Source organism: Cololabis saira, chromosome 8 (assembly GCF_033807715.1).
Source record: "Cololabis saira isolate AMF1-May2022 chromosome 8, fColSai1.1, whole genome shotgun sequence".
Lineage (NCBI taxonomy): Eukaryota > Metazoa > Chordata > Actinopteri > Beloniformes > Belonidae > Cololabis > Cololabis saira.
This window is the reverse complement of record NC_084594.1, coordinates 26468636-26485313: the sequence shown is the minus strand read 5'-3', so window position 1 is coordinate 26485313 and position 16678 is coordinate 26468636. Positions and strand designations below refer to the sequence as shown.

Here is a 16678-nt window from a genome sequence, read left to right as displayed (position 1 = left end):
TATAATATTTGTATTTTCTATATATTGATATATTTATGTAATATTTATATTTTCTATATACTCATATGGATAATTATGTAGTAATAGGCATGTTTACGTAGTATTTATATAGACTATATTTAGATGGATATTGTGTATATATAATAACAATAATGTAAATTCATAGTTATAAAGGGGTAGGAACTAGGAAAAAGTGTATACTTCTTCCTACTCCTTGTTTCGAAAATATGTGAATATGAAGATTTTACTGTTTTTTTTAATAATTTTTTTTATACATGTTCAAAATAAAAATTAATTAATGAATGAATTAATTCACAAACGATACATTCTTGCATTTTTGAATTTACACGAAATAATCTTTCCCTGCACGTGCCGTGTGGGCAAACTTTGAAGTTGAGGTTATTATTTTATTATTTTATTATCTGTGTTAATTCATCTTTCTGGGTGTATACTGTTAAACAGGTTGTAGGCATGTAAAATATAAAGATGTGGGACTCTCGAAATTATTCAGGTAAACAAAATGAGACGGCCTTAACTGATGAATAACGGGAAATAATCATCTAAATCATAACTGGGCTCATTTGGCTAATATCTGAATTCATATAAGGTCAAAAGTAAAGGACAATAAAAAAAACAATTCTGTTCTATAAAATAAGTTTATAGTCTTCTGTAGACCTTTTGATGTTGTTTGTGTGATTAAAAACTGATAAATCCTTATATGTGAAATGTTATATTTTGGATTTTACTATATTTCATAAGCAAATAATACTTTAATTATATCTTCAATCTTAAAAACAAACATACACAAAAACAGAGATGAGCTGACACAGAACAGGAACATATATTAAAACACTAAAGTGATAATAACAATATGATACATTAAAAAAAAACTATGCCACTGCTAGCAACATTTTTGCCATTGTTGAGGGGAGAACTACTTTAGGCCAATGGCAAAAAAATTAACTAATACAGAAAGAAGGAGGAATTAATTACTATCTATTATTAGGTTAGCTTTTTTACCCTCATGCATTCACATTTAAATGAGACACGCTTATTAGACGTGACACCTTCAAGGGAGAATTTTGTGTCAATTTTGCACCTTATTTTCTCTTGAAATACCCTGAAGTAAAACAGAAGGATATTTTTTGTTGTGTCTCTAATAGCAAAGTCAAAGCAGAGGTTTCTCCAGCACCTAGTGTTGTGTGTAATCACACTCCGATGCACTGCTGTACCACATCTGTCTGATTTGTATGAATTACCAGGGGGACAGTGGTAATTCAACAAGACAGGCCTTTTTGCACCATTATGGCACAAAAAATTTGTGTGAAAAATGTTACATTATGCCCTTTAGTTAAAAAGTTAACAGTTTCCCAAAGTACTGATGAAATATCTTCGTCATGCCTTGGTCAATGTAAAGTATGAAAGCAGCCATTTCAACCATGTACACATTTGTTCAGAGCACCAGGTTTTAGCAGTAGAGTGACCTAATCGACTCTTGCTTCCTGTTTTGTGGAGTGCATATCCTTTGAAACAACTATTACGGTTTGCACTTCTCCCTTTTGAGGTCCAGTAAATGCAGGATGGCATGAAAGTTGCTAGAAATAAAGATGGGGAACCTGGATTTCTCAACTCTGACCTGTGTCTGAGGTCACAGTATCCTGAAAATCTGTTACTGCTAATTGAATTACGTTTTGTCCAAATTTGGAGGCTCTGAACAAGATGTCAAGGTTGAGTTATATCAGAGTTTTTTTTTTTAAAACGCTCACTTCCTACAGCCATATACAGTATGCTCCTACAAAAAAAAAATAAAAATATATATATATATATTTTCCTGGTTTCTCTTCACATTACTTTCCAAAAAGGCATTTGTTTCATCTAAAAAATTGAAATGAAGCCAGAGACAATGATACCTTATAATTTGAAAATGTCAATCTCACTCCGCTTTAGTTTTCTTTTCTTTTTTTTTTTTTTTTTTAAATCGACCACTGCCTCCCCATATTTCTTCCTGTTAAAGTGACAGAAACCGCAAATGTAGTGCAGGGTGCTAGTCACTGGAATATGACACAAACTGCAACTGTTCAATATCAGTTTTCAGTATTTTACGATGACTTATTCAGAAAAAAAATCTTATAGTTTAATTTCTCATATAAATTTGCTTCACAAACACTGAAATACTTTCATTCCACTTGAAAATGTGTTGAATACAAACAAAGAAACATTTTATTTCCACCCACTATGTTTGTTGAAAAAACAGACAAACTGTATGACAGCGTTGAACATGATGTCCATTCTGTGCGAAAATAAATCAGAAATCAGAAATTTAAGACTCAATGATCTGACTCCTATGGATCTTTTCCATGATCAGTTGCATGAAATGTAAGGGGCAGAGCTGAAAAAATAAACAGAAATGTGCACATAGGGAAATTACAATTTTATGAGCAAAGTGGTTCTGGTCAGAGCTCCGACCACTGGTGTCCATTAGATGTGCATTATGTAGTGGTGAGCAGCTCCCCTGTGGTTGATCAATACAGCTCTGTGTCGGGCGAGGCCGAGAGCGCTCCGTCAGATGAGCCTCCAGTCGCACTTGGGATCCTTACAAGACAGAAGCTGCTGGACATGGAGGTAAGTACAGCTAAATAAAACACATTTTATTCCATTTCTACAGTTTAATATCATACTGCAAGTTTCCAATGCATGTTTACAGTGTAATAAGTTAACTAGTCGTTTAAATTCTTTGTTTCAGGCCCCAAAGGATGTTATGTCAGACTTGGAGAGTGGCATGGCCACTATTATTCGTGTTTTCCATCAATACTCAGGCTACAAGTGCAAACTGAAGAAAGCAGAACTTAAGGCACTTATCAACAATGAGATGAATCATTTCATAATGGTAAATTTTGGATCTGAATGCCGGCATGTTAATGGTAGCACTTTTTTCAATAACTGTAGCTATGCTTGTGGCAACAATTCACAGGGAGGCATGGTGAGCAGCATGTATAATTTATTGTGTCTACTTTGAGATCATCATTCAGAAAAATGCACAGAATTTTGTACAGGAAATCATAACTGCTAAGTTATGAGTTTTAACTTGATGAAATAACCATGCAAATTCAATAAGTCACATGTTGCTGCAGACCTGCTGCAGTTTTGTCCAATTTATTTTCTATTTGTTGCAGCTGATTGACAAGTTATTCAATGTCCCTCCCAAACAGAAAATTCACGAGAACGAGACTCTGGATGAGCTCTTTGCTGATCTTGACCAGAATGGAGACCTGGAGATTGACTTCAAAGAGTTTATTGCCCTGATTGCCATGGTCACTTCAGCATGCCATGAATTCTTCAAACCAAACCATCATGATCATTAGCAGCATGTGCAACTTGTTTGAGGAACAAAAGGAACAGCATGTTTTTTCCCCACTACAGTGTGACAGAGTGATTACTGTCTATAAAAGTATCTGGAGATTGTGACCAATTTAAATGGTGAATTATTGGTAAATCTGCTGTTTAGTGTTTTGCTAAATAAAACACCTGAATGACGCCATACACTGCCTGTCCCAAAAAAAAGTCAGACTCTTACATACCACATATAGCTTTGATTACAGCATGCATTTGTGGTGGGATTGTTTTGATAAGCTTCTGCAATGTCACAACATGTATTTCCATCCAAAGTTGCATCATTCTTTTGTATGATTCTTGTATTGATGGTGAGAGATTCAGACTGCTGTGCAAAGTATTTTTCAGCATACCCCAAAGAATCCCAGTTGGGTTAAATTCTGGATTCATAGCCAATCTATGTGTGAAAATAATCTCTCATGCTGCTTGAACTACTTTTTCACAATTTGAGTCTGATTAATCCTGGCATTGTGATCTTGGAATATGCCCCCGACATCAGGGAAGAAAAAATATCCATTGATGAGAGAACCTGGTCATTCAGTATATCCATGTAGTCAGCTGATCTCATTCTTTGGGCAAATAACTTTGCTGAACCAAGATCTGACCAACCGCACCAACCCCAGATCACAGCCCTGCCCCTACAGGCTTGTACAGCAGGAACTAGGGATGATGAGTGCATCACTGCATCCGCCTCTCATCTTACCCTGATGCATCCATCACTCTGGAACTCCGACCACATGACCTTTTTCCATTGCTCCACAGTCCAATCTTTAAGCTTCCCAGCAAATTGAAGCCCTTTTCCCCCAATTAGCCTCACTGATAGGTGGTTTTCTAAAGACTACAGAGCTGTTTAGTCCAAATCCCTCTAGTTCACTACCCATTGTGCATGTGGAAATGCTCTTACTTTTACTATTAGTCAAAGCTGTGAGTTCTACCAATATTGTTTTGTTTAAATTTGTTTTTACCAGACGATGATTAAAGATTTTTTTTCTGACCACATTTCTTCCTTTTTCTTCCTAATTTCTTCTCTATCCTTCCCGTTTTTAATAATGCGTTGGAGAGTTCTTAACCAAGTTGGAGTTGTTTCAGAAATTTCTTTAGATGTTTTCTTTGCTTGATGTCAGTAATTTCACCCTTCTGGACCAAATCAATACATTTTTCAAGACCACAGGATGTGTCTTCTGACATGGTTGTTTGAGAAATGAAAAGTTACTCACTGCATCAGTTAGGGTTAAATAACTGGTTGTCAGCCGAAACATAATCATCAATGCAGTAATTATCCAACAGGATGCTCTTACATATTGGCTTAATTAAATCTAGGTGGTTACTTTTTTTGTGAAACTTCAGACTTTCAGATTGGATTACGCTATCTTTTGAAACATAATAGATTTATGGATGTGGGTACGTACTGTAACAGGACCCAGCAAAGTAAACACATTTTAGACAAAGTCGTCCGTTGATTGCTACAACTGCAAACAGCTTTGAAACATCTTTACTCTAAGCTGCTGCTATGGCAACTTCCCTCCCTCCATAACTGCTGGTGAACACACAGCTCTGACCCAGAGTAAACAGCAACCTCTTGTGGAAAATGTGCTACTTGCAAGATAGCAATGGAGTAATAAGCAAGTTGTCAAGATCGTTCAACAGCAGTTCAAGGAGACCCTTTATATTTGAATTGTTAAAGTATTCTCACATAAATTTAGTCTCCCACTGACCCATTTAAGATGTAATGTTTTCTATCTCAACATCCTGCTTTAGCGTCTTAGATGGCTCTCCATAAATTCCAGGATCTTCTTCCAGGAATCTTCCTGAGCAAAGGCATGTGGTGCAGGGTGACCTCCCCAAACAGTGATTACTGCAAGAGAAACAAAAAACCTTATATCATGACGGAGGGGCTCTTAAATACAATGTACAAAAAAGTCTAGAATCAAAAAATGTGGATGGGGCTCACATTTCTTAGGCTTGATGGACCACATGGATGTTCTTGAATTTGGTGAGTAAGGCGGTTCAATCAAGTGACCGGCGCCGGGGTATGACAAACGGGTAAAGAGCTCGGATTTACCTGCAGACCTCAGAGTCTCCTCAATCTAATGATCAGTGAGTGAATGTTAAAACAACTGTACAGCAAGTATAAAAATGCTATCTTACAAGACCATAAAAGGAATTTTAAAATGTTTGATTTACAACTGAAATGAATGTACCCTGGCTGAGCATGTCTGATAGAAAACATCAAAATGACCAACTGTTTTTCTTTCTAAATATAAAATCGACTATACTAAAAGCAATAAATTAGACATTTTACCACATCTGCAGTCTCTATGCTTGAAGCATTCAGGTCATCTTCACCCACTATGTACATGAGTGGACAGCTGACATTCTCCAACTGCAAAAACCCAAGACATCAGAGCAGAGTTTGTAGGCAGTGACAGAAAAAAGTAATTGAGATAATATTCATAAATGTTTGATCATTTGTGCATTAGCAGGGCTTTTCTATTTCTGATGCTTTTTGCATTTGGTATTAATATGTGGAAGCAGACAGATCTAAATGCCTCCATTTAAACCTGCTATTCAACTGAGTCTCAAGTCATCAAGAGTGACGGGAGGTGATTTCCAAACCCTCATCACACAGTCAGCAAAACTCTAAATTTGTGGGCTAAACAATATCTTATAGACTCAGTGATTAAGGTGTTTGCATTTTCCTGAGTCAAATTTCTTACAAAAATTACAAAAAAATAAAATAAAAAGCCTCCCGCCTGTAATGAGCTGGGATAGACTACAGCAGACCTCCGTGACCCTGTACAAGATAAAACTGGTATAGAAAATGGATGAATGGAAGAAAAAAATCCATTCAACATTTCAATGTTTTTATTTTCTTCTTTTTCTGTAGTAGATGTACTATGACGGAGAGGCAAAAGGAGCATGAAATGATATTGTGAGGGCGAATAATACATCCCTCCCCTCCTCCTGCAGCTTGGACACTCATAGATGTTTTCTTCACAGTCATTAAGACATTGCAGAAATTAATTCAAGGAGGAGCAAGGGGTTTATTTGTATGATGCATCTTTTTTGATTTACACAAAATCAAATGACATCCAGAGGAATGTTTTTCAGCATCCATTGGTACTCTGATCCCTGGAAATCCAAGTAAAATCCTGGAGAATTAGACTAATTATTTGCATTAAATAGGATAAGCGCTAGGGTGGCAGGCCAAGCTAACCTGTTATGCCTCTATGACAGTGGGACGACCACCCACAGTGTGGTTTGGGCAACAAGATCCCAATGCATTCCCCAGAAGCATTTTTCATAGTTATGATAAATGTTAATGCCAGGTCTTAAGTGCTTCGGTCACATCACCTTGATAATACTTTCAGGTGAAAGATTAGCAGGCAAGGAGAGCTCTTTGAAAACGACACGTCCTTGATCATCATAATTCCAATATTTCTGGGAACTGAAAAAGAGAACACATTAATCAACTTATTTAAAAATCAGCTTTCGTAAATATTTTTTTTTTTTTTTTTTTTTTATTGATCTTTTTAGAAGAAACAACATACAATGATAACATGGAAACATGTAATCAAAGATACGCATTATACATTATACATTGTCCCCTTTTTTTTTTTTTTAAACACACAAAACCGAACTAAGGAACAGAGTCTCTGTAGCGTTAAATAATAAATAAACAGATGAGCAAGAAATGATCAAAGGAGGAAAGTAATGAATGAGCAAAAGTGCATACAAAAAACAAATGCAGTGGTAAATGCAAATGCCCATCGCTGATATCCCATTAAATGGAAATAAATAAAACATAAAATGCAACATAAATAATAATAATAAAAAACAAATAAAGGAAATGAAAAGAAAATTAAGGGAGGGGGGGTCAGTCGGTGGGTATAGTCTTCAACGCGATAAAGTGATCTATGAAGGATTGCCATTTATGAACAAATTTAGCTGAGTTGCCTTTTACGGAGTATCTCACCTTTTCCAATTTGAGAAAAAACATAACATCACTAAGCCAAAGAGAAATAGACGGAGACTTGGGGGATTTCCATGAAAGTAAGATACGACGTCTTGCTAAAAGGGATGTGAAAGCCAATACTTCTGACTGTGTGGGGCTGATATGTGAGGAGTCAACAGAGAGTCCGAATATTGCTAAGAGAGGGGCCATAACAACTTTTTTCCCCAGAACTTTAGACATGATCACAGAATAATCACTCCAAAATTTCTGTAACCTAGGACAGGAGAAAAACATATGACTTAAATTGCAGGGAGAGCCCTGGCATCTGTCGCATAGGTCTGCAACATTCGGATATATTTCCGATAATCGGGATTTTGATAGGTGGGCTCTATGCAGCACCTTGAATTGAATAAGTTCAAGTCTAGCGCAAGGCGTGCTGGATCGTATGCTACGGATAGCTTTATCCCACAGCTCCCCTGTGAAGTCAAGGCCCAACTCCCGTCCCCAACCCTCCCGAGCTTTATCTACAGAATGATCATCAAATGTCATACACAGTGCATATATCTTAGATATCAGAGACTTTTGACTGAGTTTCATAGTTAGAAGATCATCCCACGGTTGGTTCGCAGGAAGGGAAGGGAAGCATGGAAACAGAGCAGAGGCACAGTGTCGAAGCTGGAAGTAGCGAAACAAATGGGAGGCAGGCAAATTGAACTTTGACCTCAGATCTGAAAATGTGGAAAAGATACCATCCTTATATAGATCCCTGAAGTGCTTAATGCCCCGGCTGTACCAAATCATAAAAGTGGTGTCTATTAGTGATGGAGGGAACAGATGATTCTTAGTAACAGGTGTATAGGTGGATGGAGAAGCAAATTTAAAGTGGCGCCTAAACTGTGACCAAACATTAAGGGAGGAAAGCACCACAGGGCTATTTGTAAACTTAGAGGGATTCAATGGTAAAGAGGAGGAGAGTAGGGCCGTTACAGAGGATGAAGAGAGTGACTGAGCCTCCAATCTGCACCATAATAACTCAGGAGACTGAAGCCAATAAATTAGTTTGTGAATATGCGCTGACCAATAGTAAAGCAAAAAGTTTGGTAGTGCTAGACCCCCATTAAATTTAAATTTTTGGAGAAGCAAATACCTCACTCTGGGTGTCTTACCGGCCCATAAAAAGTTGGAAACAATTTGGTCAAGTGATTTAAAAAAAGATTTTGGTAGAAATAAAGGAGTGCATTGGAACAAAAAAATTTAGGCAATACAGTCATTTTCACTGTGTTAATTCTTCCTATCAGCGACAATGGTAGGGAGTACCACCTCTGTAAGTCCGCCTTCACTCGAGTTACCACTGAGGAAAAATTAGCGGTGAAAAGAGAGGGCAGAGTGCGGGTCACATTAATCCCTAAGTATCTAAAGCCCGACGGGCTGAGTTTAAAGGGGATATCAGATTGTTTGAGTTGTAAAGCAGAGGTGTTTATGGGGAAGCATTCACACTTGTGAAGATTGACCTTATAGCCGGAGAAGGATCCATAATTCTTCAACAGAGATAATATTGATGCAATGCTGGTTAAAGGGTCAGATACATATAAAAGGAGGTCGTCTGCATAAAGTGACAATTTGAGTTCCACATTGGACCTAGAGACTCTGCGAAATAGAGGAAGAGTTCTTAAAGCAATTGAAAGTGGTTCGACGGATAGAGCGAATAGCAAAGGGGAGAGAGGGCAGCCCTGTCTCGTGCCACGTGATAATGTAAAATAAGTGGAGTAGTTGTCATTGGTGTGAATGCTGGCCTGAGGGGAAGTGTAAAGAAGTCTAATCCAAGATATAAACCTGTGTCCAAATCCGAATTTATGAAGTGTTGCAAAAAGATAGTTAAATTCGACACGATCAAACGCTTTTTCAGCATCAATCGCGATAACAACTTCAGGGAGTGGAGAAGAATCTTTAGAGAGAATCACATTTAGAAGTGTACGGACATTATAAAAGAGCTGGCGTCCCTTGATAAAACCATTCTGCTCCTCAGATATGATGCAAGGAAGGATCTTAATCAGACGAATTGCTAGTGCTTTGGCTAAAATTTTGACATCCACATTCAGTAAAGACAAGGGCCTGTAAGAAGTGCATGATTCAGGGTCCTTGTCCTTCTTCAAAAGGAGGGCAATGGACGCCTGCATTAAAGAGGGAGGCAATGAGCCAAGCTTTTGTAAATATTAACATTTACAATCTTAATAGTTAATATATACAGTATTTAATGTAATATTTATTGAAAATAACTTCAGTGAATATAAAATTAATATCAGAGAGCATTAATAAAAAAAGATGGAGAAAGGTTCACCTCTTTGTAAAAGCCCATGTAGGTAAAGGGTGCAACAATTTAAAAATAGCATTTCATAATGTAACATGACAAAGTAATGATGATGTCCAGATCTGTGGTGCATAATATCATTCAAAGATTCAGGGAATCAGGAGCATTTCTGTACACAATGGAATGGCTGTGAGGTTCAGGTTGTCAGACTGCATCAAAAACATTTCTGCAAACACTGCACGAGCACTGGAACATTTTTTCAAAACCACTGTCAAGGAACACAGCATCAATAAAAGTAAGTTTAAGTCTCACAATGCAAAGAAAAAAATAACCAAAAGAAAAACAGAACAACAACATAACAACACTCTGCCATCACTTGGACAGACGGATGAACTGAGATGAAGTAGAAAACGGCCCTGTCTTCTGAACAATCATTATTGAATCATTATCTGAACAATTAAGATAAAAAAAAAGAAAACAACATGTTACTAACTTGATATAGGGAGTACTTTGTTTAATTTTTTCACATGATTTTACACTTGTTTTAATTTATTTTAGTGCTGCTGCCCTTGAGATTATTTTCTCGGTTCCTGCGTCTATAAAGCTCTTTTTACTTTAGGTGATACATAAACAGAGTTAATGGATTTAAGAACCAGCTTCGCTATGAGTAACACCATCAACCACTTACCTTTCAAATGTTGCACGCCTGCCATCCTTATCCGTCAGCAACATTGCACTTCCAATAGGGCCATTGATGCAAATCACACAGGATGGCTGGAAAAGAGATGAAAACCTCATTCATCTATCTCCTTAGACTCAATAAGTTTACCAATAAAGGGCATTTGCTGAGACTTTTTGTATATTCCTTTGGAGAAACATATTAATTTTATAGGTTGATCGGACAGCAGGCTTAAGAACAGACAGTGAGCTTTGTTACCTACTTTAACTCCAGTCACAGTAGCGATCCGAAGCGCCAGGTAACATCCAAAGGAAAGACCAATGATCCCAACTCTGTCAGCAATCACCTGGCAATGATCTTGAAGTAGCTGGAAAGCTGCCTGTCCAATCAGAAACAATGGGAACATTTAAGGATAAAAATAATAAATTATTAAGCAAATTATGTTGTATAAAAGGCATCAAGAAGAGAGAATTGAAAGATAGAGAAAATCTTGCACCTTAAAATATGAATCCCCAACATTGACAGTGTTTGGTGGACCAGGTAAGTCTTTGTGCCCTATATAGGCAAGAGAAAGACTAGCATAACCCCTGGATGCAAACAGGGATGAGCGGTACTCTGGCAGTCCTCCACCCATTCCCCACATATCCAGCATGGCTGGACAGGGGCCTGGCCCTGCAGGAGACCAGACCAAGAGTTTTAGGAAAGTGTTCCACTACTCCCTAAACCCATATACGCTCACACAAGAATTGTGTACATCTAGTAGGGTATCTCAGCTCTTAATTGGTTACAATTACAAGGTGAATGTGTCAAATGCTTACCAGGAGGGAGGAATAATGTCCCTACAATTCCATTTTGAACAATCTCTATTCTCCTCACTCCTGGTGCCATGTACCAGCGTTCAACAGTTACAGCTGCAAGCTCAGCGCCCATTCCTTGACTGGGGGAAACGTGTCCTTCCAGTAAGGAAATATGCACATTGTAAGGAGTCTCCACATTTTTCTTCCTTAGCCTGTGATAAGAAGTGCATGTCAGTCAAAAAACAGCCCGGACGAGGACAATTACATTTCCCATAAGTGGTTGTACCAGTAGCTGAAATGTAGATGGAATAAGATCTAGATGTGGTTCTATGAACAACCTAATCATTGGATTTGCCTGTAGTTATATGAAAGGTGTATGGAAGGTGTTACATGGTTTGTTCTGCCTGTTTTGGCACTTCCAGGATTGGCTTCAGTTTAGCAAGCTGGGTGTAGCCCCTTGGTTGAATATCACTTTCTTTGATTCAACAGGCCCTTGGAAAGCTTGTTTTTATCACCTGCCTCAAGCCTTCCCTTCCTCCAGGAGCTGGCTCCATACCCCAGAAGAGTCCCATTGGCTCACAGCCCAAATAAGACCCTCCAACTGAATGATCACTGGTTACTAGAAGCAAGAACAAATAAAATGACAAACTGCCTACTTAAACAAAAAACAAAACAAAACAAAAAAAATCAATCAAAATCTCAACTTCAGGTCTTTTTTGAAAAATAATTTGTTATTAACTTGCAAATTAAGATCACAATTTATTTAATTTAAAGATACTATAATTTTAATGCTCACATTTGCACAGTGTAAAAACATGTCAAATACACAAACAAGAAAAATGATGATACAGTTCAGTGTTATAATTGTATTCATATTCACATCACATTAAATGTAATTTTGTTTAACAATAATTGGAGTAAGGCCTGTAAAAACTGCACAGTAAAAATTGTATATAGTTAATCTGTTTCACTCACAGGAAAGAGTGCCGCTTGCAGGCGTGTTATAATGCGCAAATGACTCCCACAGGTCCCCATCATCACTGTGCATTTGTGCACGTAATGTGACGGGGCAGTGCGGGGGCAGGACGTGGCCCCTGATGCTGATCTGTTCATCAATGAGGGAGCGAGCAGGAGCAGCGATCAACAGAGGGGCTGGCCTGCTGCTGCTGTTCCACCGCACTGCTCCTGCTGAATAATAGAATAGATACTCCCGTACTCAGCATTATAGATACGAGTCATGCCGATGTATTGGATTTTGAATTAAGTACTAGAAGACTACTGAACAGTTGATAAATGAAAAAAATATAGAAATGGGACAAAAAACAGGACCTTGTTTGAATCGATGAAAGTACATGAAGAGAATTACAGCAGCTATAATGACTTCTTTGCAGTGTATCAGCTGAACAAATAAATAAATATAAATATATAGGTAGTGCAAGTATGTAAAAAATATTTGTCCTACAACAGGTGACTTTTCTTCTTTTTCTTTTCCTAAATTCCAACACATTTATCTATTGACATAGATAAAGACTCTATTTTATCAGTCTTTAGACAGTCTTTAATCAATAGCGTATAGCTGAGAACTTCCTTCTAAAGCTACAGGTGTTGACCTACTTACTGCTTTAAATTGTCAAAGATTTCCTTTTTTAAACCCAAAAACAAGCTTTCTGTATGAACAATGTGAATAACACAACAGATATTACAAGAACCATACCTGCGCTCTGGTACAAACTTGTCACTTTCCCGCACACACTGAGCCGAGGTCGTATTGTCATTCTTGTGAACTGCTGTATGATCACGCTCCCACATGCTCTGAACATCGCAGGGTATCTGCCAACCTTGTAAACAGAAATCCACAAAAGTTTAAACTAAAATATATAAAAAGTGTCTTTCCTATTTGGTATACTAAACTGAGACTAAATGAATAGAGGTGCAAGGCTACATATCAAACCTACACACTCTGAAAAGCAAGCTCTGTCTGCCTGAAACCCGTTTGTGAGTTATTAAATAACATTAGACCTTTGTACCCTATAACCTTCCAGTAGAGAATTATGTTAGCAAGGAAAGACCTACGGTAAGAACTGGTCAGGTGCTGAGAACCTATGTACAGTAAGTTGCTTGCTGACGTTTTGCACAATATCATTACTACAGCCAATTTCACATTGAGAACTAAATCTAAAGTTTAAATTTCAATTCAGAATAGTTTAGATAATTCAGTCAAAGGCAGCCGTAAACAAATGAGTTTTTAACCTTGATTTAAAGGAACTGAAGGTTTCAGCGTTCCTGCAGTTTTCTGGAAGTTTGTTCCAGGTGTGTGGAGCATAAAAGCTGAATGCTGCTTCTGTTTGGTTCTGGTTCTGGGCAGACCTGAACCAGAAGACCTGAGGGGTCTGGATGGTTGATATGGGAACAGCAAGTCTCTGGTGTATTTTGGTCCTCAAACTTTCAGTGATTTATAAACTAATAGAAATACATCTGAGAAAACAACACAAGCAAGAAATATAACAAAGGGAAAATACTTTTTTTCTTTTTAAAAAAGGAGGACATACTAAATAAAAGTAAATTAAATTAAAAGAAATCCTAATGCAAAAATATAAAAATATGTAAGGATGTCCCCTTACCTCCTCAGATAGGCGTGCAGCTAGATTACCGGTACACCACACTTGTGCCCACATCTTCAGCCAGGAATCTTGGTGTCATGTTAGACAGCCTGCTGACTTTTAAGGAGCATGTTGCCTCGGTTTCCTGGTCTTGCCGTTTCACAACATCAGGAAAGTCAGACCCTACCTGACAGAACATACGACACAGCTCTTGGTTCAGGCTCTGGTCATGTCACGTATTGACTACTATAATTCCTAGTTGGTGTGCCTCCCTGCGTGCCCAGTTAAACCTCTACAGATGATCCACAATGCAGCAGCACGTCTGGTCTTCAATCAACCCAAGAGAGCTCATGTCACTCTGCTGCTAATCTCTCTGCACTGGCTTCCAGCTGCAGCATCAAGTTCAAAGCTCTGCTTCTGGCTACCAAACACTTACCCAAACAGCTCCTCAATACCTTCACTACTTGATCCAGAAATACACTCCCTCTCGACAGCTCTGCTCGGCCAGTGAGAGACGCCTGGTGCTTCCACCACAATGTGGAGTGAAATCAGTAGCCAGACTCTTCTCCCCCACTGTTCCCCGATGGTGGATTGACCTACCAAGCTCTGTCTGATCTGCAGGGTCTGTACCTACTTTTAAGAGCAAGCTAAAGACTCAGCTCTTTAAGGAGCACTTTGGCCTCTAGTAAGATGCATGCACTTACAACAAGATGGTTTCTTCTGAGACGTAGCTTTCTTATTTAAAAAAAAACAAAAAAACCCTCCCATGTGATTTTGTGCTTGTGTTGTTCTCTCAGATGTAAGTCGCTTTGGATAAAAGCGTCTGCTAAATGACAGTAGTAGTAGCAGTAGTTGTAGAATTGTGCCAGATTACAGTTATTGATTGAGTAGGGAGACTGCTGAGGGGTCAACTGTTAGTTGTGGTTTGGAGGACTCTGAGGCGTCTGCCAGACAGGATCAGTTCAGTGCAGGGTGAGAGGGGTTTTTTACTTGTGTGTTCAGTGTCAAAGTGTGTAAAGTGTCTTGAATGTGGACAATAGTGCCTATAAAATACAGTAACAGAACAAAATGTAAGCTAAATAACAACAAACAGAAGAAACAGATAAATAAACACAAAGTGAACTGAAACAATGTGAATTGAAAGCAAACTGATTGCACAGACGTATTGCACTTGACAGTGATAATGATGATACTGATCGTCCGATAATATTGTACATGAAATAAGTCTGTTAATTATGTATCCCTCCTGCAGAAGGGGGAGGAATTATACCGTTTGATTGCCACAGGTAGGAGAGACCTCCTGTGGTGCTTTGGGGTGCATCTTCATGGTCTCAGTCTATGTAGCCTAGTATAATGTAGACTAAACAATTCAACTGAAGATAAATGCTTAGATTAGTTTTTCAAGATTCTGCTGAGAAATTACTAGTCTAATCGTGGAAATGTTGTTCAGGTGATAGAAAGCTGACTAGAAAGCTTTGTAATTGCTATCTCTTGGACACATCATATGCCTCCACAGACTTCTCTTCCACTAATGCGCCGATGACACAAAACTATACATCTCGACCCAAAGCTCGTCTGTCTTCTGCTCAGGACTTCTCCTTTGTAATGGGCTCCACCCTCTCCTTCAAATCCCACATCAGTAACATCACCAGGATATCATTTGCCCGTCTTTGTACCTCCCTCTTTAATTTTCGCTGCAGAAATAACCTCTCAATCACCTTCAATGGGTCTTTATCCAAAACCACATTCAGTTCAGACTTCTCCTCATGTCCTACATAGCCCTAAATAACCTTACCCTCCCCTATCTCGCTGACCTTCTGCACCACCATCCCTACCCAAGGTCTCCGATCAGCTGGTTCCAACCTTCTGACACCTACCACCAGGACCAAACATTAAACCTTAGGGCCTTTACTGCCGCTGTCCCTACCCTCCTACCACTCCACATCAGAAACTAACTTGCATCAAACCGTCAAATCACCTTCAAACCCACCTGTTCAATCTGGCATTCCCATAGTTTTTAACAGTCATTGTACTTCATTCTCTTGTCAAGCATCTCTGAGTGTCCTGAAAAGCGCTATATAAATTTGTTGTATTATTATTATTAATATTTTCCCTAAAAATCATTAACTTTGTCTCATTATGTTTACATTTGTCATTAAAACAAACTTTGTAAGATCTGTATGGTAGAATGACCTATTAAAAGATGAACCTAATTCCTTCTTATGCTTAATGGCTTTTCTTTCACTTACTCTTGAATTACTCATGTTGGAGATGTATTGAAGGACTAGTTTTAAAGTGTGACTCTACTGCTAACCTGCAGGCTGCACAAACATAGTTTGCGACAGATCTCATGACTACACAGTACCGACAAGCAAAGAAATATATTAATGACCCCTTTGATTCACTCTTAACTTTATTTACTCAAAATATTGTTACGTGCCACAGAGGTAGGATTTTCTGTGGCTCTGCATTTCTCTTCCACCTTCTCCTCCCCTCCCTACCACTCATTCTCTGCAGGTGAGGTCCATAACCAGCAGCCATTCACCACCCATCTCCCATTGGCCAGCCTCTGGTTCCCTGTCTCTGCCCTCCTCCAATCATCTCCACCTGTGCCCTCCTCCAATCATCTCCACCTGTACCCTCCTCCAATCATCTCCACCTGTACCCTCCTCCAATCATCTCCACCTGTGCCCTCCTCCAATCAACTCCACCTGTGCCCTATAAAAGGGCTGTTTGCCTGTTCCTGCGGGCTCTCTCTCATAGCAAGTTGATGGTTGCTTGCTTGCTTGCTTGCTAGCTAGCTAGCTAGCTAGCTAGCTAGCTAGCTAGCTAGCTAGCTAGAGTCCAGAAGCACATCCTGCTGTTATTGCTATTATTCTGCTTCATAGTCTGGTGTATATGCCCTGCCTTGGGACAGGTAAGACGGGGGCCCCTATACACAGGCATCAC

At 38.7% G+C, this 16678-nt stretch overlaps 2 protein-coding genes across 5 annotated transcripts; one reads left to right on the top strand and one right to left on the bottom strand.

Annotated features, from left to right (window-relative positions):
- Positions 1 to 2188: 2188 nt before the first annotated feature.
- On the bottom strand, positions 2189 to 13079 carry LOC133448682 (bile acid-CoA:amino acid N-acyltransferase-like). Of its 4 annotated transcripts, none has more exons than XR_009782976.1 (12): positions 12844 to 13079; positions 12105 to 12317; positions 11649 to 11748; positions 11151 to 11341; positions 10829 to 11004; positions 10595 to 10711; positions 10342 to 10427; positions 6745 to 6838; positions 5693 to 5773; positions 5342 to 5477; positions 5084 to 5245; positions 2189 to 2610 (listed from the first exon to the last, which is right to left on the bottom strand). XR_009782976.1 is itself a non-coding variant. In XM_061727446.1 (12 exons), exons 1-11 carry the CDS (start codon positions 12947 to 12949, stop codon positions 5145 to 5147), a joined length of 1401 nt encoding a protein of 466 aa, XP_061583430.1. In that variant the 5' UTR covers positions 12950 to 13079; the 3' UTR covers positions 2189 to 2610; positions 5106 to 5144. The 4 variants fall into 4 exon arrangements, 2 of the variants coding, with proteins under 2 accessions (XP_061583430.1, XP_061583431.1); XR_009782977.1 differs by having other exon boundaries at positions 2189 to 2607; XM_061727446.1 differs by having other exon boundaries at positions 5106 to 5245.
- Positions 2537 to 4383, top strand: LOC133448683 (protein S100-B-like). The gene is made up of 3 exons (XM_061727448.1): positions 2537 to 2622; positions 2744 to 2887; positions 3210 to 4383. The coding sequence occupies exons 1-3, from the start codon at positions 2617 to 2619 to the stop codon at positions 3360 to 3362; spliced, it is 303 nt and encodes a 100-aa protein (XP_061583432.1). The 5' UTR covers positions 2537 to 2616; the 3' UTR covers positions 3363 to 4383.
- Positions 13080 to 16678: the final 3599 nt, after the last annotated feature.